This window comes from Trematomus bernacchii, unplaced genomic scaffold (assembly GCF_902827165.1).
Source record: "Trematomus bernacchii unplaced genomic scaffold, fTreBer1.1, whole genome shotgun sequence".
NCBI lineage: Eukaryota > Metazoa > Chordata > Actinopteri > Perciformes > Nototheniidae > Trematomus > Trematomus bernacchii.
The window spans coordinates 1,387,900-1,415,399 of record NW_022987607.1 but is presented as its reverse complement, the minus strand read 5'-3'; the positions used below and the strand labels follow the sequence as shown (position 1 = coordinate 1,415,399).

The 27,500-nt window shown below is 37.6% G+C and overlaps 1 protein-coding gene across 8 annotated transcripts in view; it reads right to left on the bottom strand.

Annotated features, from left to right (window-relative positions):
• Nucleotides 1-27,500, bottom strand: part of thrb (thyroid hormone receptor beta) — a 161,127-nt gene that overhangs the window by 4,798 nt on the left and 128,829 nt on the right. For 5 of the 8 annotated variants that reach the window (XM_034131139.1, XM_034131140.1, XM_034131137.1 and 2 more), the window contains 6 exons: nucleotides 10,568-10,668; nucleotides 8,908-9,055; nucleotides 6,881-7,086; nucleotides 5,516-5,602; nucleotides 5,159-5,305; nucleotides 1,083-1,341 (listed from right to left, as the gene is read on the bottom strand). In XM_034131139.1, the coding sequence (XP_033987030.1) occupies nucleotides 1,083-1,341; nucleotides 5,159-5,305; nucleotides 5,516-5,602; nucleotides 6,881-7,086; nucleotides 8,908-9,055; nucleotides 10,568-10,668 (948 nt within the window). Of the gene's footprint in view, nucleotides 1-1,082; nucleotides 1,342-5,158; nucleotides 5,306-5,515; nucleotides 5,603-6,880; nucleotides 7,087-8,907; nucleotides 9,056-10,567; nucleotides 10,669-14,554; nucleotides 15,611-27,500 lie in introns of those variants that run through there. The other 3 variants (XM_034131143.1, XM_034131144.1, XM_034131142.1) reach the window with 3 other exon arrangements.

The following is a 27,500-nucleotide window of genomic DNA, read 5'->3' as shown; positions in this document are numbered from 1 at the left end:
TATTTGACTGGTTACTAAATGGTTTGGCACTAAAGGACCCTCAACCCTATGTTATTGTGGTATTGATTGACAGATGGGCGGGTCATGTCTCCATGTTTTCGGCACACAGCAGAACATTATTGATCTTGAATCCGATGCAGAGCAACAGCTGCACGAAGCTCCTCACAATGGTGACGGTGAATCATTGATTTTACTGCAGTGTGGTATGGATTTCAAGTCAAGAAAATATTGTATTCACAAACTGAGGGAACGAAGCTTTACTGAGGAAAAGACAAATGACCCTAGTGATTATTTACGTTTTAGTGTGGGAAATCCCTGTAAAAATGACTTTAATTGTCTCCAAAATGCACCGTTTTCACTACGAATGGGATTGCTCTTGAAAATGTCTGGATGTCAATTAAAGAACAAGTTCAAGTGATAGTTTGGATGTTTAGAAGTGGGGTTGTATGAGCTACTTATCCACATTACAGCATTACCGTCGTACTACGGACAGCTAAGCTAAAAATAAATGAATCCATCTTAAAAATCAATATCAGTTTAAGTATATGCTATATTTAGAACATTTTATCCACTTTAACTTGCTGCCTTTCTGACGGGAACATATTCATGCTTTCTTCAAAGACCAGTAAAAAAACCTGTAATCTTCATAAAGGAGTTACTGGTGTACTGCTGCCAGTAGTCATTGTGTGATTTGGGGTTTTAAATGGTTAGTTAAGTTACAAAACTAACACCCAATACCTAACAGGTTGAGACCAGAAATTCCCCTATTCTGCCAAAGGTCAAATGACCGTTTTTGTTCAGGGGAGTCTGGTAGATTTGGCCAAAGCAATATAACAGTTCCCTGTGAGAAAGGGCTGTCTGAAAGCCAGGTGAAGCGTTTGTAAACTATTCTAAATATAGTGTTTTGCTGGTGCTTTTTCCACAACTAAGCTGTCATCTTTAAATACCTCACGGAACACGACCTGAAAAGACGCCCCGAAATGCCCCTTTAATGTTAAGTAAGCTCAAAATAAAAGCCTAATGGGATAAAGATAAGGCTTGTTTGCAGGTCGTGTGTGAGTCCGGACGACAAGATTACTCACCAGATGAAAGCAGGATAACGGCCTGAAGAAGAGCCACTTCGGAGTCGTCCAAGTTAAAGGACGACAACGACACGCCGAGGTCAAAGATGGCATCCGAAACCACGCCCAGGCCTCCGTTTTTAAGCTGTCCTCGCGTGACGGCCATCTCTCCGTTGAGCGTCAGGGTTTCACTCTCTGGGTCGTATCGGACCGCCGCTCGCAGAGACATGATCTCCATGCAGCAGCCTTTCAGCAGTTTGATCTGGTCTTCACAAGGCAGCTGGAAGTACGGGAAGAAAAAAATTAGTGTTAGCGGATCACAGAGCCTTTTCATTCATTTCATTCTCCTTTGGAATCGTCTTCCATTTCAGATCCGCGAAGCTATTTCCTTTAAAACAGGGGTGTCCAACTTTTTTCACTGAGTGCCACATACAGAGAAACATACGAAGGGCTGGGCCACTCACTAGAGCAGGGGTTTTCAAAGTGTGGGAAGGTGAGCCTCCCCTCAGAGAACATAAGAACAGCCGCGCCCCCCCTCCCAATTATTATTGATATTATTATTATTGTTGTATTCAATTGCATTTCAAAGAGGTCCAGTAAGAGAACATGTCATTAAATGCTCTGTTTTCGCTGTCTACAGTCCTCTTTTTTGAGCACGCCATTTGAAATGACTCCGAGTGTTTCTCTCTTCTTGTCTCGTCTCTGTGTTTGAATCCATCGTGCTGACTCACTGACTGCACCGGTTTGATTGGCTGAGTAGCGTCACCTCCTTAAAACATTAAACAACAACTTTTTCAAACATTTTTAACATTTTCAACATGGTGGATAAATCCTTATCTGCTTCCGGCAACACACTGAACGTCAACTTTGCCTCCTTATTACACTCAGCCCTACTTTAGTGGGAACAATGAGTCTGCGTCTTTGATGCGCACAGGCGGATGACGCGGGGATGCAATGTAGACGGGAATAAACGCAGATCATCTTCTGGCTGCTTGCTTTTGATCAAAGTCAATGCGGAAAACCTGCACTCACACAGGTAGGTGGAGGTGGGGGAACTCGGTCTCCACAGACAGCCAAAAGTGTGCAAGTGACGTTTTCTGCCAGACGCTGTCTCCTCTCTCACTTTAGGTAACTTCACTAAAAATCGATCCATGTTGCCGCTCGCATAAAGTTAGCTGAAGTTAACTAGCTAGATTTCACTGTTTCTCGTAATTTTTTTCTGACGCTGCGCTCCCCCGGGGGGCGCCAGAGAGCTTCAGGGGAGGCGCAGCGTCAGAAAAAAATATCACTTTCAAAACCGCTGCAATCGAGGATTATTGCCTCATAAGTTCAGTTATAAGTTAGCAAATCAATCAAATGCTTGTGAGTGTTGGCAGCTCATCCCTTAAAACAGAAGCCTCAGAGTATATTATAATAAGGAGAAATATGAAGGGTGTATTTCAAGCTTGTTATGTGAATAATTTATTAGGCTTTTTTCTCATCAACTAAGATTTGTTAGAAAATGTTCCCAACTTTAATTGACTGAATTTATTTGAAAAGTGGTCTTATTAACACATGAATACTACTGTGTGATATATGTTTACATTCATATTTAAGAAGTACAATATAAGACAAGCACAAGTTTCATTTGAGGGCCATATTTCATTATACTTTTTTAATTCGAACAGCCCTTTGAGGCATTTCTTGTGATTTGGGGCTATAATACATTTTGATTTGATTAAGAGAAAGCACGCAATTCACTTTAATAAGTGGGGAATTCAGACTCATGCTAGCTAACTGGTAAAATGGAGAATACCATAAGCATAAGTAATCCATTTAAGTTAGTACAATGCGTTACTAAGATATTATGATTAGTTCACTGTATAAAAATGATAGACAAATATACTTTACAATAAGACTACCCTTATAACGAGTTTACGAATAGTTTGTAATTCATTTATTAATTAGGTTGTGAACACTTTATGAATCATTAATAAGCTTTTATAAGACATGAGATAAACAGGGCAACTGTGACCGGTTGCTTGCCAAATAGTGAGCCCATATTTATCTGTACTGCTAAGTCTTATTATAAATGGTAGTAACTCATTAATACATGGGAATGTGTTTTACACTTTACAATAAGGCTCCCTTTTGGCAACTATAAATGTTAGTAACTCGTAAATAAATGGTCATAAAGAGATGCCAAGAGACATCAAGATGGATGGGGGCAGTGGCGGCGCCAGAGTATTTGTGTTGGGTAATCTCTGGTAGGGCTAACCCATACCGTGGTGGGGCTCAAGTCAGTATTTGCAATGTAATTACATACACGCTATATCGCCCCCTCGACAGTGAAACGCCACGCGTGAGGTTTAGATTATTTCCCTGTCTCAATCAAAATGGAACTGTATGAAATAAAACGGCACATTTGTCTTGTACTAAATAAAAAGGGATCACTGTGAACGTGACGTATGATAGGACACGTTGAAGATCCAATGGGGATACTGAATGGCGGTTCCGATTGATCTCTTCAGTAATGCATGACGCAGACCCAACGTTTGGTTGCTCTGATTGGCTGTAGGTCTATTCAAATTGCATTCGGAGGCATTTTGATCTGACCGCGGCCGCGCTGATATTATAACGCCAGAGAATTTCCACACCTTTAGTGTATAAAACTCCCCCACTACTTAGACTATTCCTTGCACCCCTCATCTAGCATAAGCCCGAATGGTCTCAACCATATTGCATCAGTAACGTGCACTTGTTGTTACAGCAGGATCAGTTTGTGTATTGTGGAAACGACCCGTATATTTTCGCAATCCGTGTTCTCAACATGCTTACTTTAACATAATTTTTCATGGTGGGGCTAAGCCATCTCTTGGTATGGCTGTAGCCTACCCCAGCCATACCCTGGCGCCGCCACTGGAATGGGGGAGAATCAACTCAGTGAACAACAGATACCAAGGATGCTGGCTGATGAAGAAGACGAAGTAAGCTAATTAGCCAAAATAAGGCTTAGCAGTACAGATAAATGTGGGCTCACACGCTTGATTCTCGCTAAGTAGCCAATATAAGGCTTAGTCATCTTGCCAAATAGTGAGCCCACATTTATCTGTACTACTAAGTCTTATATTGGCTACTTAGCTTACTTCGTCTTCTTCATCAGCCAGCATCCTTGGTATCTGTTCCTCACTGAGTTGATTCTCGCTAAGTAGCCAATATAAGGCTTAGTCATCTTGCCGAGTAGTGAGCCTGTGTCGATGTATGAAAACTATGTTAGAACTGGTTTATAAATGGTTCGTAATGATTAATCAAGTGTTTACAACCTAATTCATAACCTAATTAAAAACCCTTTATGAATCCTTTATAAGGCTAGTCTTATTGTAAAGTGGTACCCTTTAATGTTATATACAATTACATTTATCATTTAGCAACTGTTTGCTTGCTAACTAACCAAAGGGCTAATCATGAGCATTAGCTATACGTTAACATGATAAATAATGTTTTATCAAGACATTAAAATTAAGTTAACCTAATAGAGTGGACAGAAAAAAAATGTGGACATTTAATTCCCAATAAATTCATATTTTAAGTGTAAAATCAAGCATAAAAGTCAGATGGCAAATACTGTTAGCTTTTGCTATAGCCCACATTCACTTTGTTTTATTAGGATAGTATTTTGGGTAATAATTCAACATGGGAAAAAAGGATAAAGAAATGGAAAATGTAAAGTAATCTTTCATGGAAAAAGGCCTCTGAAATATGGAGATTCTCTATTTTCTATGACATGAAAGTGATAATCTATACGTTTTTGATTGACATTTAAAGACATCAGTTTGAACTATTAGTAACTTGCATTTTTTAGCATTTTACTGACACTTTTCAGACTCAAAATGACCAGTAAATCTATAAAAGATTAATTAATAAGGAGTAAGCCGAAGCCCTAATTGCAATTTGTCTCAGTCAAGCTGTTTTATGCAACTTGCAAAACCTAAATCCACAACTTTTGAAGGGGTCTGTTCTAATAAACCATGTGTTTCCTAAATATAATTGTGCAATGTGGCACTAATGATATGTTTAATTAGAGACAGTTCGAACAGTCCTCTTTTTTTCACACTTACATCACAAAACATAGGCAGTTTTTTGGCAAAGTCCACCACTCGGGTTATGGCAGGGGTGATAATTTTTGTAAACTGACTGAAGGCTTCTATATCCACTTTGTTGTCTTCCGGCGTATTGACCATCGACGCTTGACCAATATCCTCAGGCTGAAAAGCAAAGAGCAGAGCGGTAAATCAAAAAGCACAAGGAAATGGTTATCTTAGCATTATGTGTCAAGAGATTTGAGGTTAAGTGTGAAGTATTTACTTTTGATTTAGTTGGTTTTGCACGGTCTATATGTCGTAGGGATGCATTGCTAGACATGTAGCTTGTAATTCAATGCATGTAAATGGAAATGAACATTTTAGTTTCCATACCTTATCTTCCTTCACCCCTGCAGCACTCTGGTCAGAAGTATAGAATAAATTACATGTTATTTCATTAAGAAGCATTGCTTCCTCGACCTGTTGGATAATCAACAGGAATTGTGAAGTTTCAATGAAGAACCTGCGTCAAGCCAACTAAAAAGAAAATATGTTAAACTGAAGAGAGATGAGAGCGTGAGCAGGTAGAGAACAGGTGAGCAGAGAAATTCAAGATGGGTTTCTGTGGCAAGATTCAGACTCAGGACTTCGATCCGGTCAAAAACACAAGACGACGCAGGATTTGATTTCTGTCGTGAATAACAGACGCATTTTTAAATAATGTCTGATAGGCGTGACGGGACATTTGCATGAATTTAATCAATAAGTTCTCATGTTTTTCAACGACGTAAAAGCACATTTACGGTATAATTTGGCTGAAAAGCACAGGATAAAATCGCAAATATTGTGAATGGATTCCTTCGTATTAGAGAACTGTAATGTCACAAATGTTAAAGTGACTTTCCCGGAAAATTTGACAAAATCTTAAGTCACTTATTTCAGAAAATTACGAGATATGCGGTAAAAATTGTCTTTCGCTTTAACACCCGTTAAAAACATTTATTTTAGTGCTTTCTCACACTTGACGACGCAGGAAATGTTAGATTTGTGTTATAAATAACAGACGAATATTTAAATAATGTCCAATAGGCGTAACGGGACATTTGTACGACTTTAATCAATGAATTCTCATGTATTTCCACAATGTAAACCTGAGTTTCCAGCTTTTTGGTAGGAAACAGCAAGATACAATTGCAAAAATAGTGAATAGATTCCTTAATATTATTCGTGTTAAGTGACGCATGTTAAAGGGAATTTTAAGTCGCTAATTTCAACATTTTTCGTAAATCGCTTTAATGGCGGTTTAAAAAAACGTTTCAATTGAAGTGTTTTGTTCTGATCGTGCCACAGAAACCCAAAAGTCAACAGTGGAAAACATTTAATAAATCTGGACAAAGCGATTAGTTTTCACAACAAAATTAGTCAAAGAATAAAATAAACAGTGAGGTGTGAAAGCTACAAACACAGAGAGAGAGAAAAATGAAAAACAGCACAAAAAAAGCAAGGTTATTAATATTAGCGATAGTATTATCATTGCATAAAAAAGACGAAAGTAGGATGTTCCATTATTGCGTTGAGGAACACACTTGTGCTCCATCGTCCCGCTAACTTTCCCCACTCTACAAGGGGATACAAAAAACACATGGACATATTAACACAGGGAAACAGTGGAGGAGGTGGTGGGGAAACAGGAAGGTCTGTGAGGTTTTTTTTGTGGCTGTTTTTAGCGAAGCGACGGAGGCGTTTGCGATGTCTCACCAGGAATTTCCGCTTCTGTTTCCAGTGGTTTCCTTGTGCGTTCGTGGTCATGTGGGCGTCCGTCACCATTCGGATCAGATCCCACTCCTCCTGCGTCGGTTCCTGGCGATCCCACACAGTCTTCTGGAGTTCTTCTTTCCGACGGCGTTGCCGGTTTTCCTCGATCAGTTTCCTCTTCGCCAGCCTCTTGCTGTCGTTCAACACCACTGAGAAGGGAGAGGAAGAAGCAGCTAGAAGAGGTTATTCCACAAATATCCAAAAAGGTCTTTAATTAGCAACACATTTTAAAACCTAATGCCTTTCTTTTATGTCAATTCTACATTTCATTCTACTTGTATGTGTCTATATCCGACATGTTTTTAAGTTACATTTAATAGTAATGAATGAATGCATGAATTATTTTACTTGTTTCTCTTTTTACACTTTATTAGCCTGTTAAGCCCCAAAGCCCCCGTCGGCGGGTCTTTTTTTCCCCTCACAAAAAAAAAAAAAAAAAAAGTTTATTTTTAATTTTTTATTAATCTTTTTTATTTAATTTTTTTTTCTTTGGATGGAATGAATACCTATGGTGATAATTCAATGTAATACATCATTTTTATAGTCTGGTACCTGAAAAAGGTCAAATGGCACTGATGGAACCAGATGTACCCAAATGTGCCGAAAGCTTATTCCGCCTGGAACTTTTTTTTGCTAAACCTCTCTAAAAAGGTCAGATTTCACTTGTTTTGCATCAATCTTGATACAGGGTACTTATTATATGTTATAGTTTGGATTCCTAAAGCTTTTAGTCTACCATCCCATCATTCAAGGGTGGTTTTCACTATAAGTAATGTTTTTTCTTTAGGCGGAGGTAAGAATTTACCTTTTTTTACTATGTTCCATCTGGATTTACTCTGACTGAGAAAAATCTATATTGATTCTGACACTCCTACATCCAACTCACAGATGTAACCTTGCTTTGATAAAAGAAATTCATATAACCCTTTTAGAAGTTAAGTTGTAGTCATTTGTTTTGGGCATGTCATTTTCGAGCCTGAAACCTGAAAAACAGGCTCGGGGCTTAACAGGTTAGGTGAGGTATATTCAAAAGCCTGGTATATGTGTTCATGTGCAAAAAAAATAAATTCAGCTAGTAGAGGTAATTTAAAAAAAAATCATCCACAAATTACTCTAATTTGCAAATATTCAAAATACATGACATTAACATTTAACTTAGCGGGCTTACAGTAAGTGTAATCAGCTATTAGGGGGCAACATCAGAAAGAAAAGGATCCTACAAGTGTTAGCTTCAATTAAGCAATTTTCAATTGAAGTGCTAGTGCAGTTGCTTAAACTGCATAAGCGCAAATATTGCTACGTACACATTTATTTTTTTGATTTTTATGGACAGTTAAAACAGGTTTCTCTTAATCTATTGTATGTAAATTGAACATTTTATATTCTACATTTTGCATTCTTTGTCATTATACGTCTTTAATAAAGTATGCAAAAAAGGATGCGGTGACATAGTGAATGTGGAGGAAGAGAAAGCAGCTAGTAGAGGTTGTTCCAAAAGTATTAAAAAAGGACTTGATGTGGAATAAATGTATCCCTTCGTTCATTGTAATGCATCTCAACTTAACCCTAACCCTAATTTGTTCCAACTCTAATTGATCTAACCCTAATTGTGTCTAACCCTAATTGTGTCCAACCCTAATTTGGTTCAACCCTAATTTGGTCCAACACTAATTTGGTCTCACCCTAATTTTGTCTAAACCTAATTTGGTCCTACCTTAATTGGTCTACCTAATGTCCAACTCTAATTTGTATTAACACTAATTTTGTCTAACCCTAATTTTGTCTAACTAATTGTGTCTAACACTAATTGTGTCTAACCCTAATTGTGTCTAACCCTAATTGTGTCTAACCCTAATTGTGTCTAACCCTAATTGTGTCTAACCCTAATTGTGTCTAACCCTAACTTGGTCTAACCCTCATTTGTCCAACCCTAACCCTAGTTTTGTATTCCTCTTTGTCTGTAAACTCACAGTCGGTTGCCATTCCCACCGCGATGCACTTCTTGAAGCGACATTCCTGGCACTGGTTCCTCGTCACTTTGTCGATGACGCAATTTCCCTCGTATTTACAGGCGTACGTCGGGTTCAAGTTCTTCTGGATCGTCCGCCTGAAGAATCCCTGGAGATCAGACACGCATAAAACTCAGAATAACTTCAAAATAAAAAGCACCAAAATGAAGCTGCAAACATTCACTTGCAGAGGTGGGAAGTAGTGTAGTACAAATACTTCGTTACTGTACTTAAGTACATGTTCCTGGTATCAGTACTTTACTCCACTACTTATTTTTCTGATTACTTTTTACTTTGACTTCTTACATTTTGAACACAAATACCTGTACTTTCTACTTCTTACATTTTGAACACAAATACCTGTACTTTCTACTTCTTACATTTTGAACACAAATACCTGTACTTTCTACTTCTTACATGTTGAACACAAATACCTGTACTTTCTACTTCTTACATGTTGAACACAAACACCTGTACTTTCTACTTCTTACATGTTGAACCCAAATACCTGTACTTTCTACTTCTTACATTTTGAACTCAAATACCTGTACTTTCTACTTCTTACATGTTGAACACAAATACCTGTACTTTCTACTTCTTACATGTTGAACACAAATACCTGTACTTTCTACTTCTTACACTTTGAACACAAATACCTGTACTTTCTACTTCTTACACTTTGAACACAAATACCTGTACTTTCTACTTCTTACATGTTGAACACAAATACCTGTACTTTCTACTTCTTACACTTTGAACACAAATACCTGTACTTTCTACTTCTTACACTTTGAACTCAAATACCTGTACTTTCTACTTCTTACACTTTGAACACAAATACCTGTACTTTCTACTTCTCACATGTTGAACACAAATACCTGTACTTTCTACTTCTCACATGTTGAACTCAAATACCTGTACTTTCTACTTCTTACACTTTCAACACAAATACCTGTACTTTCTACTTCTTACATGTTGAACACAAATACCTGTACTTTCTACTTCTTACATGTTGAACACAAATACCTGTACTTTCTACTTCTTACATGTTGAACACAAATACCTGTACTTTCTACTTCTTACATTTTGAACTCAAATACCTGTACTTTCTACTTCTTACATGTTGAACTCAAATACCTGTACTTTCTACTTCTTACATGTTGAACACAAATACCTGTACTTTCTACTTCTCACATTTCCCAAACAGGCTGGTTCCTTTAGTTTGAATGTGTGTTTGGTGGCGTGATCATTATTATTTAGAGTCATTGCGTGCCTATTGATTTGAACACGATCCGTGTATCCATCATTTCCTGGTCTTCTCTAAAGAAGAGGGACCAATGAACACGTTGTCATGTTGCCGTTGTTCAGCATGGAAACATTCATTAGCTAACAATGACATTATTGTTCTATTAATATAAAGGGAGGTCAGGTACTCTTTAAAACAGCTGCTAGTTATGGGTACTTTTTACTGAAGTACATTTCAAAGCCTCTTTACTTTTACTTGAGTAAAGAAGTTTAGTCAGTACTTCTACTTTTACCAGATTATTTTTAAACACGAGTATCTGTACTTCTACTTGAGAAAAGGATGTGTGTACTTTTGCCCTCTCTGTCCACTTGTTACCTTGCACCCTTCACAGGTGATGCAGCGATAGTGATAACCCGTGGCTTTGTCCCCGCACACGACACAGAGCTCATCCTTGTCCAGGTAACTGGGAATATACCCTGCAGAGAAGAAGGAATGGTTAATACCGCTTATAACTGACTGTGGTCAATAGAAAAATAAATCTCACTTCTGTAGCACTGGAAATGTGTGGGTTATTTGAAGCCAATGCAGAAGTAAGGTACATCATCCTTAACACTTAATAAGACAACAGAAAGGAACACAATAAATCAACATAATGGAATAATTGAAAGCTAAATAATTTACTTGCAGGATTTTGAGTTTCACGTTTGGTGCACTTGGGATTAAAGCGACAACTCACTAAAAGGTGATATATTGTTGTTTTATCCGGGAGTAAAAAATATCCCTAGATTTGTAGTCATGACTTCTGTTGTATGTTTTCATCCTGGATTTTATTTGATGTTGACCAAAAGAAAACCATTAAATTCAGAGGAGATTTTAATATAGACAGTTTTAATTTATATTTTTGGATATATAGGTTTGTCTGTTGGTCTGCGGGAAAAACTACTAGCCCAGGTTTAATGAAAATTGGTGGAAAAGTGTAGCATGGACCAAGAGATAAACCATCACATTTTGAAGAGGATACTTTATTTTTCTTGCACAATAAACTATAAGATTCTTTGAAGAGCACCAATTCCCGCCAACGCCATGCCCTATCATCGATTGTTAACAATATTTAAATATATTTTGTGTATCCTCTTCAAATGTACATGGTTTCTTTCTTTGCCCATGCTTCACTCTGTCACCGATTTACATGATGATTGGTGTTTTTCCTGCAAACAAAGAACCAGAACCAAAATAACTCAGATAAGGAGGTTTCTGGTAATGTTTGTTTGTCGGTCTGCAGGAAAAACGACTTGACCAATTATTATGTAAATTGGTGGAAAAGTGTAGCATGGCCCAAGAGAAAGACCACCTAATTTTGAAGAGGATACACAAAATATTTCAACTTATTTCACCATTGCGAGGTAGAGAATGGCGGGTGTCTGCGAATGCTCTTCCAGTTTACATTTATTTTTGTTGTTGCTTCTTAAAGTGGACCTATCATGCTATATTATAATAATATAGTGTAGGACCATACCTATATAAGGCATATTTATACTTTTTTTTCCTTCAAAATACCAAACAGATCATGCATTTTAGCCATGCCTCATTTCGCTCAATTTGACATTTTTTATCCCTGTTTTTGCAAGGGCTGATTCAGTGAGAACAGCACCACCTACAGGCCTGGCATATGTACTACAGCGTCTCCAGCGCTTTCGAACGGCAATGTCCGTGGCTGTCTCCTCCTGATTGGTGGAGTTGGCCCAATAGCCGTAGCGCCACCCTTTACGTGAACCTCATCATGACACAAGAGAGGACGGCAGCACTGTAATTTCCCGTGTTCATTGAATGCAACAGAGGCATGACACCAGACCAATCAGAGAGTTGCATGGAAATAAACGTGTGCTTGTGTCATTCAAGCTCGGCTCTGTGTGTGGGTGTGGCAATAGCGCATGTGAGAGAGAGAGAGGGAGAGAGGGAGGGAGGGACCGCTGCCAGCAGGGACCGTGTTGTTAGCATCTGGTTAGCTAGCTGCACTAACGGACATATGGAGCTGTTTGTTCCACAAGAAGCTGGAGGAGAGTCCTCTCCTCTCAGACTGAGAGACTCAGGTGAGCTAAAGGACTCTCTGAGTGTTTATAATACATAACTTTAGTCTAAGTTATCTCAGTGGGTCTCAAACGGTTGGTCACAAATTATTCAAAAGATTATTTCCGCGGCACACCTTCATATGATCATTATAGTTATTAAAAAAATAAGAGATAAAGGAAAAACAGTTATGAAACAGGACAGTGTTCAAATCTGGATCAGTTTTTATCAGATCCGTTGCAGCCCCTTTTTTAGAGATTTGGGTATGGAGGAAAATAGAGAGGGTTGTGTTTTCTGACACTTAGTGAGTTCCCTGGAACACCGGGGACACATATTCATGTATACAAGACGTACAAAAGTGCATTTTGCATGATAGGTCCCCTTTAAAATAAACTTGAAACTGTTTAAACAAGAGGGGATCAAAGATAGACTTAGGTAGCTATGTTTGTACTTTACATACTGTATATCAAATGTTCCTTTTTGTACATTTGGTGGTTGATTATCAAAAAGCAACGCATGGAGTTTTTACTTTGACTAGTTTTTGTTATTATTTACTCAACAAAGAGGTTTCTCTTCTGTTTGTCTGTAGAAAAAGCTACTTGTCTGATTTTCTGATTGGTGGAAAAGTGTAGCATTGGCCATGAAAGAAACCATTTAATTTTGAAGAGGATACACAACATATTTAGTTAACATTGGTATGGCAATGATGTCAACTCTGTTACTTCTTTACCATTTGAAATTGGGTATCAAAGATAAATCTAAGAAGCTCTGTCTATTCTCTACATGTTGTTTATCAAATGTTCCTTTGTGTAAATGTTCTGATTGATTATCGAAACATGGAGTTTTAAAAGTAGCTTAACTCCTGCCTAGCAACAGCCTCCATACATAGCTTGTTAATATCGTGCCTCAACACCTGGCCCAATATTGGGATTGGGCTTAATGAGCTCAGTGCTTTATATTTAAAAAATCTGATCAATACCTTTTATTCGGGTGTTTTATTAATCGGCCTTCTGTTGCCTCACTATCAATCAATACTAACTCTGAGCATCAGAAGCACCAGAGCCGATCGGCCGTATGACGCATTAAATCTTGGATTTACGCTTATTAATTATAATGAACAAATCCGAGACTTCATTGATCGAATAATCAATGAAGTCTCCTGGAACCAGCTTTCCGGTCATATAGAGTCGTGCAGAGTACTTAAAAACCAACCTGTTTCCAATGGACGTTGGCCAATCATACAGAACAATAAACACATTCTCACTTCTGTACGTAGAAATTGGAAAGCTTTGGCTGATTAAAAGTTATAAAAGATGTATTTGTAGGATCTTTGAGAGTACTATGAGCATTATACACGTTTTACACACTGTTATGTCACTACCTCATTACCTTTATCTGCTAACGTCGGACATTCTGCTACTTATATCTCTTCCATGGCTGTGAACTTATCTGATTTTCCATCAAAACATGTCCTTGCCTCTTTATTATTTTACATTTTCCCCGCAGCAGAATGAACTATGGATTTCTGATTTCTGATTCTATGCTTGAATGCACTCATTGTTACTCAATTTGGATTAAAAGCGAGTGAATTCTTACGCAACTAGTCAATCTTAAATCTTCATTCTCGTAAGTATATCACCTGCAGAGGTCAGTTTCCTTTACTTTTAGGTGTACACAATTATAAAAGAATGGCTTTTCCCAAGAGGCAAATCACAGTTTTTATATATAATGTTGCAAAAAACGCTTAAAAAATACATTTCTCTGCTGTTTGTTCCTCTGCTTTTCCCTGTGTCTAACATGTGTTTCATTCATATTGAGGTTGGAGCTTCAAATAAACCCAGTGGGATTTCTGCCTCTTTCTACACAAAGATGCTAAATAAATAATACATATAAAAGTAAATGATGTAATGTAATGGAAGAGTTACCAAAAATACGACAAAAAAGTTTACAATCCTGAAACAATCAGGCAATTAAATGTTACTACCCCAACAAATCGTTGTTATCTGCTTTTCTATTGTTAAATTGTGTATTTTTTTTACAATATATATTTTTTAATAATAATAAAAAATAGAAAAAAGTTAAATATAACATTTTTAGAAATTGAGAAATTAAGAAATTTAGAAATTACAAAATCAACAAAGAAAAAGAATCTAAATAAATAAATGTAATTGAAGCGTCTTCTCTAATTCCCCCAAACGAACCCTTAAAAGTCACAACCCTGAGAGACGACCCTCTAAACAATTCAACGTCAACCCCAAAATGGAATCCTCTCTGTCTTTCCCCCGGACGCCATACCTTTCCTGTTTTCTCCCTGCATCCACTGCAGGTGAGCGAAGTCAGGTGAGATCTCGGGGAAGAACTCTGGCTGCTGCTGGTGTTGGAAGTGACTCAGAGGAACGTCCCGGCCGCAAAACTCGTTCTTAAACGCCGGAGGCCCGCTGGCGAACGCACAAGAAAACTGCTGGCTTGGCGGCCATGTTTGTTCCATGCAAGGCGGCTGGTGGTGAAGAGGCTGGGAATCACAGTATCCAAACCCAGGATCTTCACCTTGAAACATGCAGTGTTCCCCCCCTCCGAAACCTCCACCCTGCACCGCGAAACCTCCGTTCCCAGAGTGGGGCATCTCGTACATGTCTGGGATGCAGAAGTTCATCATGGAAGAAGCATAAACAACGTCTAATATATCTTCGTTGTGAGAAAGAGCCTCGAGGAGAGAATTAACAACGTCCAAAAGAGCATCAACAACGTCTAAAAGTTTTCCGGTGTGAGATAGAGCATCGAGGAGAGCATACACGACGTCTAAAAGATCTCCGGTGTGAGAAAGAGCATCGACAACGTAAAAAAATAACGTCTAAAAGTGATCAGGTGAGAGAGAGTCCATCAAGGAGAGCATACACAACGTCTAAAAGATCTCCGGTGTGAGACAGATGATCCAAATGTTGAAGTGTCTTTTTATCCCATCCTGGTGTTCAGACAACACCTAGAAATTGCCCCGCCCGCCTCGACACGGTCGAATTGGGAAGCAGAGATTTAAAGCTCTAATCTTACACTCCACAAATCCGCAATGTGTCACAGACAGAGGAGATGTCACGACTAAGACTTTGCATTATTGCACTGACATGTAATCACCGACTGGAAAACAATTACTCAAAAACAACGAGTAAGGAAAAAAGTTCCCGGAGAAGTTTTGACTTACTTCTATCTACATCATCATCATCATCATATCATACGATGATTTAGTCTTTTACACCCGATACTTAACCGTTAACCTTTAATCCTACGTGTTAACCCACTCTGATCCTTAGGGTGTTTTGAAGAGAATCCGTAAAGAAGATCTCGAAGGAAGACGACATATAATTGACATTATATATGACACTAAAGGGATTTTCTGAGGGGTTTTGTGTTTTTATGGTCTTAACCGTAACTTGTATTTAACTCTTACTGAAGACGATTAAGAGAGTTTGAACGCTAATTAGTTAAAAGGGTTTTAATGTGGGGACGACTGGGAGTAAACACATAAAAAAGTACAAAAATAAAATAATAAATAGCTTAATTTTTCTTTCTGGGCAAAGCAAATTAAGTGGATATACTACAATATTAATTATGGTTAGGAATAAGTTGTGCAGATTGTCCAATGCAACTTATAATAAGTGTACATTGACACAAGCATGCGAACACTCTTCACTGACACAAAAATAACAAATGTCATTGAGTTTTTAAAAGTAGCTTAACTCAACAGCAGCCACACATAGCCGGTTAATTGAGTGGCTTATAAATAAAACAAATCTACTAAAATAAAAAAATATAATCAATATGTTTTGGCGGCATGATGTTAGCCACGCGAGCGACACATGTTTCAGATAATACACCGATTATCTGAACAACGACTCATATTGATTAGACTGCCTGGTCAATAAAAATCGGGATAAGCCTCGAGGTGAGGAAGTGTCTCGGCGGGGATTTAAAATGCCGCCTTCACTGTCCCGCTCATTCATTCTGCTGTTTATAAAGGGCTTTCTGGATGTAATATTACATAAAAACACAGATAAAACTACAGAATGACAAAGGAGGGGTTCCTCTTTATAATTATTATTAGTTTTTAAGTTATGTTGTGGATAAAACTACGGTTAGGGTTACCAAAACATATTTATCCGGTTTGCTTATTGCTATTATAATCATATTTATTTACACAAGGACACGCACGCACGCACGCACGCACGCACGCACGCACGCACGCACGCACACACTTAATTAATTAATTATTCTCGTTCCTCTCTTTTCTGTTACTGTTTTTATTATTACTATTTATATTTCTTATTTTATGAACATTTCATCACTGCTTTCATGTTATTTGATACTTTTTTCACTGAATTGAGAGAAACTTGTGAAATGTCATTAATAATAACAATTAATTGCATTTATTTTAGCGCTTTTCCAAGGTACTTATTACACATATCACACATGTAATACATTGAATACTGTGGAAAATCCCAACAGGAGCAATTCAGGGTGAAGTGTCCCATTGTCCCTGAGTTGAAGCACAATAAAGATCGTCTGCTTTTTATATATTTACTCTCACTTTTTCTGCACTTTCTTTGACTTTTTACACATTTATTTATCTGTTTTCTTCAATACTATAAATTAAACTTCAGTGAAATATATTACATCTTCACTATGGTAAATGGACTGTACTTATATAGCGCTTCATCCAGTCTTTAAGATCCCTCAAAGCGCTTTACATACTACATGTCATTCACCCATTCACACCCATTCATACAGAGCAGTGTACCTTACTCTAGGAACTAACATTCACACAGAACAGTGTACCTTACTCTACAAACTAACATTCACACAGAGCAGTGTACCTTACTCTAGGAACTAACATTCATACAGAGCAGTGTACCTTACTCTAGGAACTAACATTCACACAGAGCAGTGTACCTTACTCTAGGAACTAACATTCACACAGAGCAGTGTACCTTACTCTAGGAACTAACATTCATACAGAGCAGTGTACCTTACTCTAGGACATAACATTCACACAGAGCAGTGTACCTTACTCTAGGACCTAACATTCACACAGAGCAGTGTACCTTACTCTAGGACCTAACATTCACACAGAGCAGTGTACCTTACTCTAGGACCTAACATTCACACAGAGCAGTGTACCTTACTCTAGGAACTAACATTCATACAGAGCAGTGTACCTTACTCTAGGAACTAACATTCACACAGAGCAGTGTACCTTACTCTAGGAACTAACATTCACACAGAGCAGTGTACCTTACTCTAGGAACTAACATTCACTACAGAGCAGTGTACCTTACTCTAGGAACTAACTTCACACAGAGCAGTGTACCTTACTCTAGGAACTAAACATTCACACGAGCAGTGTACCTTACTCTACGGAAACTAAACATTCACACAGAGCAGTGTACCTTACTCAGGAACTAACATTCAACAGAGCAGTGTACCTTACTCTAGGAAACTAACATTCATCACAGAGCAGTGTACCTTACTCTAGGAACTAACATTCACACAGAGCAGTGTACCTTAACTCTAGGAACTAACATTCACACAGAGCAGTGTACCTTACTCTAGGAACTAACATTCATCACAGAGCAGTGTACCTTACTCTAGGAAACTAACTTCCTACAGAGCAGTGTACCTTACTCTAGGAACTAACATTCACACAGAGCAGTGTACCTTACTCTAGGAACTAACATTCACACAGAGCAGTGTACCTTACTCTAGGAACCTAACATTCACAAGAGCAGTGTACCTTACTCTAGGAACTAACATTCATACAGAGCAGTGTACCATTACTCTAGGAACTAACATTCACACAGAGCAGTGTACCTTACTCTAGGAACTAACATTCACACAGAGCAGTGTACCTTACTCTAGGAACTAACATTCACACAGAGCAGTGTACCTTACTCTACGAACTAACATTCACACAGAGCAGTGTACCTTACTCTAGGAACTAACATTCACACAGAGCAGTGTACCTTACTCTAGGAACTAACATTCATACAGAGCAGTGTACCTTACTCTAGGAAACTAACATTCACACAGAGCAGTGTACCTTACTCTAGGAACTAACATTCATACAGAGCAGTGTACCTTACTCTAGGAACTAACATTCACACAGAGCAGTGTACCTTACTCTAGGAACTAACATTCACACAGAGCAGTGTACCTTACTCTAGGAACTAACATTCACACAGAGCATTGTACCTTACTCTAGGAACTAACATTCACACAGAGCAGTGTACCTTACTCTAGAACTAACATTCACCACAGAGCAGTGTACCTTACTCTAGGAACTAACATTCACACAGAGCAGTGTACCTACTCTAGGAACTAACATTCACACAGAGCAGTGTACCTTACTCTAGGAACTAACATTCACACAGAGCAGTGTACCTTACTCTAGAACTAACATTCACACAGAGCAGTGTACCTTACTCTAGGAACTAACATTCACACAGAGCAGTGTACCTTACTCTAGGAACTAACATTCACACAGAGCAGTGTACCTTACTCTAGGAAACTAACATTCACACAGAGCAGTGTACCTTACTCTAGGAACTAACATTCACACAGAGCAGTGTACCTTACTCTAGGAACTAACATTCACACAGAGCAGTGTACCTTACTCTAGGAACTAACATTCACACAGAAGCAGTGTACCTTACTCTAGGAACTAACATTCACACAGAGCAGTGTACCTTACTCTAGGAAACTAACATTCACACAGAGCAGTGTACCTTACTCTAGGAACTAACATTCACACAGAGCAGTGTACCTTACTCTAGGAACTAACATTCACACAGAGCAGTGTACCTTATCAGGAAACTAACTACACAGAGCAACTACTCTAGGAATAACATTCACACAGAGCAGTGTACCTTACTCTAGGAATCTAACATTCACACAGAGCAGTGTACCTTACTCTAGGAACTAACATTCACACAGAGCAGTGTACCTTACTCTAGGAACTAACATTCACACAGAGCAGTGTACCTTACTCTAGGAACTAACATTCACACAGAGCAGTGTACCTTACTCTAGGAACTAACATTCACACAGAGCAGTGTACCTTACTCTAGCGAACTAACATTCACACAGAGCAGTGTACCTTACTCTAGGAAACTAACATTCACACAGAGCAGTTGTACCTACTCTAGGAACTAACATTCATACAGAGCGAGTGTACCTTACTCTAGGAACTAACATTCACACAGAGCAGTGTACCTTATCTAGCGAACTAACATTCACACAGAACAGTGTACCTTACTCTAGGAACTAACATTCACACAGAGCAGTGTACCTTACTCTAGGAACTAACATTCACACAGAGCAGTGTACCTTACTCTAGGAACTAACATTCACACAGAGCAGTGTACCTTACTCTAGGAACTACACATTCATACAGAGCAGTTTACCTTACTCTAAGGAACTAACATCTACAGAGCAGTGTACTTACTCTAGGAACTAACATTCACACAGAACAGTGCTACCTTACTCTAGGAACTAACATTCCACAAGAACATTGTACCTTACTCTAGGAACTACCATTCACACAGAGCAGTGTACCTTACTCTAGGAACTAAATTCACACAGCAGCAGTGTACCTTACTCTAGGAACTAACATTCACACAGAGCAGTGTACCTTACTCTACGAACTAACATTCACACAGAGCATTGTACCTTACTCTAGGAACTAACATTCACACAGGCAGTGTACCTTACTCTAGGAACTAACATTCACACAGAGCAGTGTACCTTACTCTAGGAACTAACATTCACACAGAACAGTGTACCTTACTCTAGGAACTAACATTCACACAGAACAGTGTACCTTACTCTAGGAACTAACATTCACACAGAGCATTGTACCTTACTCTACGAACTAACATTCACACAGAGCAGTGTACCTTACTCTACGAACTAACATTCACACAGAACAGTGTACCTTACTCTAGGAACTAACATTCACACAGAACAGTGTACCTTACTCTACGAACTAACATTCACACAGAGCAGTGTACCTTACTCTAGGAACTAACATTCATACAGAGCATTGTACCTTACTCTAGGAAACTAACATTCACACAGAGCAGTGTACCTTACTCTAGGAACTAACATTCACACAGAACATTGTACCTTACTCTAGGAACTAACATTCACACAGAGCAGTGTACCTTACTCTACGAACTAACATTCACACAGAGCAGTGTACCTTACTCTAGGAACTAACATTCACACAGAGCAGTGTACCTTACTCTACGAACTAACATTCACACAGAGCAGTGTACCTTACTCTACCCTAACCCCTAACCCTATTTCTTCATTTGTTAATTTTCTCATGTTTTTTAAATGTATTTATTACCATTTGTAATGTATTTTTCTGTTGTTTCTATCTTTGCGTGTTTTTTTTAAAGATGATGTTACAATACTTTTCTCTGGGATTAATAAAGTAAACCGTGTGCTTTTAGTGTCCTTGCCATTGTTTAGTTGACTTATTTAACCTAATGTATCTTACTCTTGCAGCTATTATTATTATTTGTTTATTTTCTACTATTTTTAACGTTTTACTCGGTTTTTTATTCTTATATTGATGTCATTTTTAAAGCACAATCATTTTATCCCAGATCAATGAAGTCCAATCATATCTTAACTTAATTCCCTGTCTATTTATCTATCTGTCTATAATACTAATACTATTATTTTTTATTTTAGTGTACCTTTTAAACACTGTTTTTGAGGGTTTAGTTTTTATTGTAGTTTAATTGTTTTTGCTTGATTTCCCTTAGCATAGCAGCTATTTTCTAAACAATTCTTTACTCATTTTTTGAATAATCTTCTCCAATCCAAGTCCAATTATATCTTGCCTTAATTAACTATCAACGTATCTGTTTGGCTAGATAGATACATATTATGATTGCCAAGTTCTTGTGGTCCGTTGCAGAGTTTCTTGACTGCAGATCTGAGAAACCTCCCTCAGATCCTCAGTTTCTGGATCGTCTGCAGATCTTCACTCGGAGACGTTTTGGTTCAGATCTCCTTCAGATGTGGATCAGCAGATCCTGGATCAGTTTGAACACATGGTCTGTGAGGAACCTGCGTGATGTCAGGCTGTAAAATCCCTGCTGCTTCTTCTGTTCTGTCTGCACGCTCCACAAAACATCCAACCTGTCCGGATTATCAGATCACCTCCTGTGGACTCTGACATACTCTGGAGATCTCATAACCTACTGTTGATTCATCTTTAATGTATAGTATACACACGGTGGAGCGTCGCTGTCCTCTCTTTAAAACAATACACTTGACTTTTCTCACTTTTCCCCATTTTACCTAAACCATCCCTTCAAGAAATGCTCAATGTTTTGTACCACAGTTCTCAAACGTTGGTAAATCACCTGTTTCCATTTCACATTAACCAATAATAATAATACATATTGAAAAAGAAACTAATGCATCCAGCACTTACAATGATTAGTCTCATTAAAAGCTAATATACCTGCAGGATTCTTGCTTTTTTAAGATGTTCCTTCATGATAAAATACATTTATTTTAATTCACTTTGGATAAAAACTTAATTTTAACGTAATGCCATTTATATCACTGTCCTCTCTTAGCGTTTTAATCTTTAAAATGTGCATTTGTCTTGTTATTTTGTCACGTTTTAACCACTTTTTCCCCATTTGACCTAAGAAAAGCCCAATGTTTTGAGCCACAGGTTACTGAACATTACACGTCATGTAATTTTGATTTACAAAAATAAAAGATTTCCACTGCACATCTCTATTTCATTTAGCACTATCAATGGTATTTCTAAATATTCTGACAATCTTGCACGTAGTTCACAACTATGGTTTCTTTTTAATATGATTTATATACTGTATGTATATTAATGTCACCGACAGCATTAAAAACATGTGAAATAAAATACCATTTCACACTTTAAAAGCTGCAGAATTGCACAAAAAGCTGCTGAAGTCAAATTAATCCAAATGGAAGTAGTTATCACAAATGCATTTAACCGTGAAGAGACAAATGAAAAATCCTGCAGCTCCACGAGCCAAATCATTGTAAGTGCTGGATGCATTAGTTTCTCTTTTAATATATATTATTGTTATTGTTCAAGGTGAAATGGAAACAGGTGATGGACAACTATTTGAGATCTGTGATACATAACATTGGGCATTTCCTAAAGGGATTTCTTTTAGATAAAATGGGGAAAAGTGAGAAAAGTCAAGTGTATTGTTTGAAAGAGAGGACAGCGACGCTCCACCGTGTGTATACTATACATTAAAGATGAATCAACAGTAGGTTATGAGATCTCCAGAGTATGTCAGAGTCCACAGGAGGTGATCTGATAATCCGGACAGGTTGGATGTTTTGTGGAGCGTGCAGACAGAACAGAAGAAGCAGCAGGGATTTTACAGCCTGACATCACGCAGGTTCCTCACAGACCATGGGATCAAACTGATACAGGATCTGCTGATCCACATCTGAAGGAGATCTGAAAAAATACATTTAAATTAGTAAAGAATTGTTTAGAAAATAGCTGCAATGCTAAGGGAAATTAAATGAAAATACAATAAAAACTAAACCCTCAAAAGCAGTGTTTAAAAGGTACAAAAATAAATTAAAAATAATGGTATTATTATTATTATTATTATTATTATTATTATTATTATTATTATTATTATTATTATAGACAAATAGATAAATATACAGGGAATCATGATAAGATAAGATTGGACTTCATTGATCTGGGATAAAATTCCTGTGCCAGATATTGCTAGAAGAATTAAATTAACATAGGAATAAAAAAGGCGATTATATAAACCAAGTAAACAAATCAAGCTACAATAAAAACTAAAAACAACAAAATAAGAAACAGGAACAAATATATATTGTTTAAGACCTTATACTTAAAATAGGAAATCAATTGAGATACATTTACTGAAATAAGTGAACTTAAAAAATAAGAAACTGAATATGTAAGAGTGTTAGACGTGATACTAATGTACAAAACTGGTGGGGCACGAACAACTTAGATATTTATTTATACGCTTCTTTTAACACGTCAGCAAATAGCTTATCGTCACTTACAAAGAGAGAGAAGGAGGGTGTGTGTGTGTGTGTGTGTGTGTGTGTGTGTGTGTGTGTGTGTGTGTGTGTGTGTGTGTGTGTGTGTGTGTGTGTGTGTGAGAGACGGAGAATGGGAGCAACAAATTACGACTGTGGGAAGCCGGTAATTAACATCTCAGATCAACAGTCGGCACGTGATATTGTACCTTAATACATGGAGTATAGGGCGCTTAACAACAACAACAACAACAGCCACCGTAATGCTCCACTAAGGCAAACACAAACACACACTACAATATCAATCGATCTCGCAGAACAATAACCTAAAGGCAAAACACAGACAAACAACAACAAATATGACATCAAATATACTCCAGGGTTCATACACTTTTTCACCAATGATTTTCAATGACTTCTCCATGACCTTTACCTAATTTTCCATGACCAAAATAATTACTCTTTCTCAGCGGTACCACTGAAAATGGTTTGTTTTAACATGGAACAGGAAAATATGGTCTGCATATGAAACATGTTGTGTCTATCTAAAACAAATAGAATAGTAGGCTTCTACTGAAATCTCTCACCGGCAAAATACCTCGTCAGTTAAATGCCATTTTACGTTTCATTACTATACGATACAGTATTTATTATCATTATAGTATTACTATTTCGGCGATTAGATAAAATATAAATTATATTTGATGCAACTTTAGTTACATTTCCATGACTTTTCCAAAACTTTGGGAAAAATATTGTTTTCCATAATTTTTCCAGGGCCTGGAATTAGCATTTTGAATTTCCATGACTTTTCCAGGTTTTCAATGACCGTAAGAACCCTGATACTCCAAATAAGCTCCAGTAGATGGTCAACTTCATTCATTTTCTGTTTTTATTATGTACCGCTGGTGATGTAATCTAAGTTCTCTCGCCTCTACTTCATAACTACACTTTTCACGGCACACACACTAACAGCCAATCAGCTCTGAATGATAAGATTACGTTTTAGTGGGGCTTCGAGCGCTTATATTTTGCAGCAAACATTGAATAAAGGAATACTCTGAGCATGAGCAGTGTAGTTTTGGAAAACTAATCAGAAGAACGTAGCTGAAGCAGAAATGTAGAGATGACTAAACATGATTTTACAATATATTTTAACATATATTTTATACATATCTTTGGAGCTATTATTTAAATAAATTTCTGCTGATCGTAGGTGGGGTACAGCCTGTGCCTAAATAAGTGGAATAAAACTAAAATAAAAACAATAATATAAGGAAATAAAACAGAAAAAGTATAATTAATGAGAAGTAATACGAACACTTATTAGAATAAGTATAAAATAAGATATTTTTAAATGGTAAATTGACTGTATTTATAGCGCTTTATCCAGACTTCACTACCTACTGGATTCAAACCGACAAAGACGACCGCACTACCTCACAGCCACAGTCGCCCACATTTAATAAAATAAGTAAACTCAGTTCAAAAGTAAACAACAACAAGACGACAAACTGTAAAATCTGAGTTTATGAGACGTCATTTGAATGCCAGAGCCTGTTATAAATACGAATTAAAGTGAGATAGATTTCGTAAAGATGCCAGACAACACGAGGCGTGATCACATGGTCTGCTTTGAGGAAGCTGCGTGCCGTTCAGTCTGTAAAATCCCTGCTGCTTTTTCTGCTGTGAGTCTGTCTGCACGCTCCACAAAACAAACTCCAAACTCTCAGGATTATCAGATCATCTCCTGTGGATTCTACCGTTACAACTATCAGTCAATGTGCAACAGTATGTAACAGTATGTAAGACAAAAACCCCAGCATCATTTGTAAAGTGTTATGCTGTTAAACCCCACATTTCTGTGATAATAAGTCACGTTCACACCACTATAGTATCTCTATAGTTTGTTTCTATGATAGTACTAATTGAAACTAACTATAAACAATGTTTAAAAATGCAAGGCCACCCAGTTCACTGATAATCCTGTAAAGAAGGAAACCCCTGAGACCCAACGCCTGACGGTGATTATGTGTCCAGATATAATATGAGACTTAGAGCGAAGAACACTGGGCTTGTTTTAAAGCAAGGGTGGGGAACCTTTTTCCTCTCAAGGGCCATTTCAATTTTTTCAACATCCTCCGAGGGCCGTACAAATGATTGACCTCTGCCCCTTTCATGCTGTGCAAAGAAAAAGCAACCTCTTAATCCAGATATTTTACCATGACTCACGCATGCATGCACGTGCACGGTTGTGGCATGACCACCAAAACAGAAAGATATGGACACAAGATGAGAGCAAATGTATTTAGTTTCCTATCCATGTGGACATGATTTAAGTGAGGGGGGGGGACCTAACCTCCTCTAGGGAAGATTTTTTTTTTAAATGTTGAAGTTCAAAGCATCAATCTGGTGCACTTTGAGAGCAACATGAAGAGATCTATGGAGACATCTCTCAACACCCATATGAAACACAACTTTCTTTATGGATATTTTACAAATGACTCCCCTTTCAAACTGTATTCTTGTTTATTAATAACAACTTTTTTTTGCTGTCATATAGTATTTTATACCTGTTTACTTTATTCTCTTATTTTGTATAACTATAATGATCATATAAAGATGTGCCTTTACCTCACTGGTTGTGGAAAAAGCTTCTTATATTCGTTAGCATAGCTAGCTAACCAGATGCTAATAACAACAAAGTTATTACAACTAAAGACACAGCCACGCAAAAACTGCGGCATGTGTACGGCTCGTTATCTGAAGTGCCGGAGCGGTGTACTGGTGCTCTCTGGTGCTCTCCGTCAGAACTACACCCCTGTCAGACGAGACATATACCACGTGATGACACGTTAGGCTCGTGTTGTGTCCAAGGACCCTGACCGTGGCCAGGAAAAACAAGTACTCGCTTGTTTAATTATCTAGATTTCTTTAATTCTTTTCTTTTTTGCGTGTGTTTATAAATTACCAAATGGTCTCACGGCCCGGAGGTTCCCCACCCCTATCTATCTATCTATCTATCTATCCATCTATCCATCTATCCATCTATCCATCTATCCATCTATCCATCTATCCATCTATCTAAGGCTCAGTGTGTTAATTATTCAATCTTCGGATCAGACTGGTTCAAACCCCGCTGGGCGAGATTGGGATTGCTAACAGTATTAAATGTATGTAAGTCGCTTTGGATAAAAGCGTCTAACAGCTGACATTTAATCTAAAGTATAGCCCACACAAGTCATTACGTCCGCATGAACTTCTGTGTTCATTTTTAACAAAGAGTCAGAAATACACTTTCAGTCTTTACAAACCTAATGATTCTATATGTTACTCTGCTGTATTTCAGCACAAACTAAGTCACATTGTCACTTGAAACAATGCCATACATGAAAATGCTTGTCTAACTTTCGTTAAAAAAAGAGCATCATTTGTAAAGTGTTATGCATTTAAACCACACATTTCTGTGATAATAAGTCACGTTTACATCCCTATAGTAGCTTCTTCTTTGTTTCTATGACAGTACCAGAGGTGGGAAGCAGTGGAGTACAAATACTTTGTTACTGTACTTAAGTACATGTTGCTGGTATCAGTACTTTACTCCACTACTTATTTTTCTGATGACTTTTTACTTTGACTTCTTACATGTTGAACACAAATACCTGTACTTTCTACTTCTTACATGTTGAACACAAATACCTGTACTTTCTACTTCTTACATGTTGAACACAAATACCTGTACTTTCTACTTCTTACATGTTGAACACAAATACCTGTACTTTCTACTTCTTACATGTTGAACACAAATACCTGTACTTTCTACTTCTTACATTTTGAACACAAATACCTGTACTTTCTACTTCTTACATTTTGAACACAAATACCTGTACTTTCTACTTCTTACATGTTGAACACAAATACCTGTACTTTCTACTTCTTACATGTTGAACCCAAATACCTGTACTTTCTACTTCTTACATGTTGAACCCAAATACCTGTACTTTCTACTTCTTACATGTTGAACTCAAATACCTGTACTTTCTACTTCTTACATTTTGAACACAAATACCTGTACTTTCTACTTCTTACATGTTGAACACAAATACCTGTACTTTCTACTTCTTACATGTTGAAC